The 3,116-nt window shown below is 33.2% G+C and overlaps 1 protein-coding gene across 1 annotated transcript; it reads right to left on the bottom strand.

Moving 5' to 3' along the window:
• Window positions 1–1,433: 1,433 nt before the first annotated feature.
• On the bottom strand, window positions 1,434–1,970 carry HELRODRAFT_184022 (hypothetical protein; the record flags this gene model as incomplete). Its single annotated transcript, XM_009014465.1, has 1 exon — window positions 1,434–1,970. The coding sequence occupies one exon, from the start codon at window positions 1,968–1,970 to the stop codon at window positions 1,434–1,436; it is 537 nt and encodes a 178-aa protein (XP_009012713.1).
• Window positions 1,971–3,116: the final 1,146 nt, after the last annotated feature.

The following is a 3,116-nucleotide window of genomic DNA, read 5'->3' as shown; positions in this document are numbered from 1 at the left end:
TCACCAATGCGAATCTGCGGTACAGGGGTGTCATCAATTGTCAACCTCGGCAGGAATTGTTCGTAGTTACCATTTTTCTTCCTCATGCCGAACGTGCAGCATTTATCTATCCTCATTTTCATCCCGGTAGCTTTGCACCAAGCTTTGTTCAAGTCAATTAATTTTTGGGCACCTTCTGTGCTGTTGGCGATGATTGCTGAGTCGTCAGCAAATTGGAACCATGCCCTTGATTTTAAATAAGCTGAAAGGGCCCAAAATGTAACCACATTGCTGGTATTCCCTGCCTTCTAACAGTTTCATGAGTGGATTAAAACAAAGGTTGAACAGCAACGGTGACGCAGGATCACCTTGTAGTACACCACGCTTGACCGGGATCGGAGGAGTTAGCTTTTCGCATCCAGAAACCGATATCGAATAATCTGTGTATATGAATTTTATTAAATTGGTTATCGCTGGTGGTATATGATGGTAATTTAGAGAAGCTGAAATAAGGTCATGACTTACTTTGCCAAAAGCGTTGCGAAGATCCAAAAGTGAGACGATGACTGTTCTTTGGTGCCTCTTTGCATCTTTGAGCATATGAGTTAATAATTGAGTATGATCTGCCAAACCATCTACTTTTGGATAGAAACCTTTCTGGATATTTTTATTAATGTAATTGTTGGATTCTAAAAATTTGTATATTCTGTTGTTGATGAGCGACGAGAATATTTTATATAGGGTAGGCTGCAAAGTTATTGGTCTGAAGTTGGCAGGGTCATTGGCGTCGCCTTTTTTGTGAATTAAAATTGAGAACCCTTTTTTCCAACAGGATGGAATCGTTGATGATGACCAGCATTTGTTTAGAAGTTGATGAAGGATTGTGCGAAGAATCGGACATTTTTTGAAGGGTATCGTTGAAATCTGGTCAAGAGGGCATGGAGATGCTTTAGATTTGCATTTGCGAATAATTGATGAAATTTCTGCATATGATGGTGGATTTATATTAAATGGTATTGCAGGTTCTTGAAGATTTTGTATCCAATTTGGAAGGTTGAATTTATTGTTTGGAGAATCACTTAAAATTGAATGGAAATATTTCTTGCATTCGTTAGAATTAAATTGAGGTGACAAACTTGTTGACTTGTTGAATAGCGATTTGCATGTTTTCCAAAACCGTTGTTTTAGTTGCGTTGAGATGTCATGCGTTTTTTCATTAGGTACCGATTTTTTTGACTTTAATTTAAATCGAATAGCTTTACTTTTTTCGCTAATTTGTTTGTCGAAGTTATTGTTGTTGTGGCCTAAGAACTTGAGTTGTTTTAACTCTTTTTTTTAAATTTTAATTGATTTATTCGAATTATTTCCTTTCATGGTGAATGGGGATTCAATTATACCATAATTTGTGGCAAAATAATTGTAGATAAAATTTTGAAATTTGATCGTGTCGTCGTTCAAGTTGCCGAAATCTGAAAAATCGCTTCGATGGATTCGAAGTAGTCGTTGGCTTCGGTCCATTCTGCCTCTGTTCTTGGCAATTTGACTCCCGGAAGCAATGATTCAGATGTATCGACATCAGTTGATTCTGTTGACGTAGACGACGGATCAGTTTCGGATGCTGAAGCGGAGGTTGGCAGCCGTGGCGAAGAGGGTGAACTGGAGCAGTCATTTTCATGGTTTGATTTTTTATTTGTAACTCTCAGTGTTTTGAACATTTTGCATGAACGTTGATGCATTATAAGACCTCTTCGGCCCTTGCAATATTTCCCGCAACAACATGACAATAAATTATCTACATTATTTGAATTAAAATTACTGAAATTAGAGTTAATATTGTTAGAGCTATTGTTTACGTTTAAGTTCGGAGATACAGATGCGGTAATAACAGTAGAAATATTAACATTTGAGATTGTATTTAATTTTGTACAGCGCCAGGAATGTCTACCAATTGATACAAATGATTTATTACAGTGAATACATATAGTAGCCATATTTAAATTTATGAACCAGATATTTAAAAACCCGATATTTATTCGATAAATTAAACTATTAAAACCGAAATAAAACCAATTTAAATTAAAACTACAATATTCTAGAAATTTTTCCGAATAGAATGAACCTATTTTTAAAAACCAATTACGGCAATAAAAACATAAATTATGCATAAAAACAGTGAATTGCACCAATCGGCCAACTCCCTTGTAATATACCCGCATAATAATAATAATAATAATAATAATAATACTTAAAAAGTTGTAAAGTTTTGATCTGTCTTCATACGGCATACAGCGACACTCCTTTATCATCCTCGCTGCACTCCTCTTAATATTCTAGAGCATGTGCCTATCCTTCTTCATTGTAAACCTGGATTCCAAAGCTAAACACAGTACTCCAACTTAGGCCGAACCGATGCTTTATAATTTTATTTAGGTTTAATATGATAATCCTATCTATAAAGACTGATGTAAACGAAGTAAAGTTCTTTTAGAATTTTCTTTTAATGCCTTCACATCACTGGGACAGATAGGTTCAATATTTGAGGGGCTGCTCTTACAATGCATTCCACTTAGAAGTGGAATTTGGAAAAAACTGCGAGTAATTACATCAGCAAAAAAAAAAAGAATCAATGAATTTTTTTAATAGAATTAAAAAAAAATAAAACATAATTTTTTGGCCTCAAAAATTATGGGCCCGTGTTTTTAATTACGCTTATTTGTTTGTTTTTTATTTTTAATTTTTAGATATTATTTTAAATCCAATACTTTGGTTCATTTATTCATTTCAATTTTTTAATATTTTAAATTGATTATTATTTATGAAATTTTTCATTATTTTCATTCCATTAATTGTTTAATAGTTATGATCTCATAGCATTTTCTCTTTATTTTATTAATATTTTAAAAATTTTAAATTTAAATTTTTTCTGAATTAACTTTTAATTATTTCTACTGCTTATTTTATTACTCAATATCCACATTTAAACACAAAATACACAAACACACATACATCTCGCATACATACGCACTCACACACGCACATATATACACACTCACACAAACACACACACATATATATATACACACACTCACACACACACAAAACCGTCACAGTACATGAATAAATTATTTAAGCTCCTA

This window comes from Helobdella robusta (assembly GCF_000326865.2).
Source record: "Helobdella robusta unplaced genomic scaffold HELROscaffold_132, whole genome shotgun sequence".
Lineage (NCBI taxonomy): Eukaryota > Metazoa > Annelida > Clitellata > Rhynchobdellida > Glossiphoniidae > Helobdella > Helobdella robusta.
This window is presented reverse-complemented; position numbering and strand designations above follow the sequence as displayed.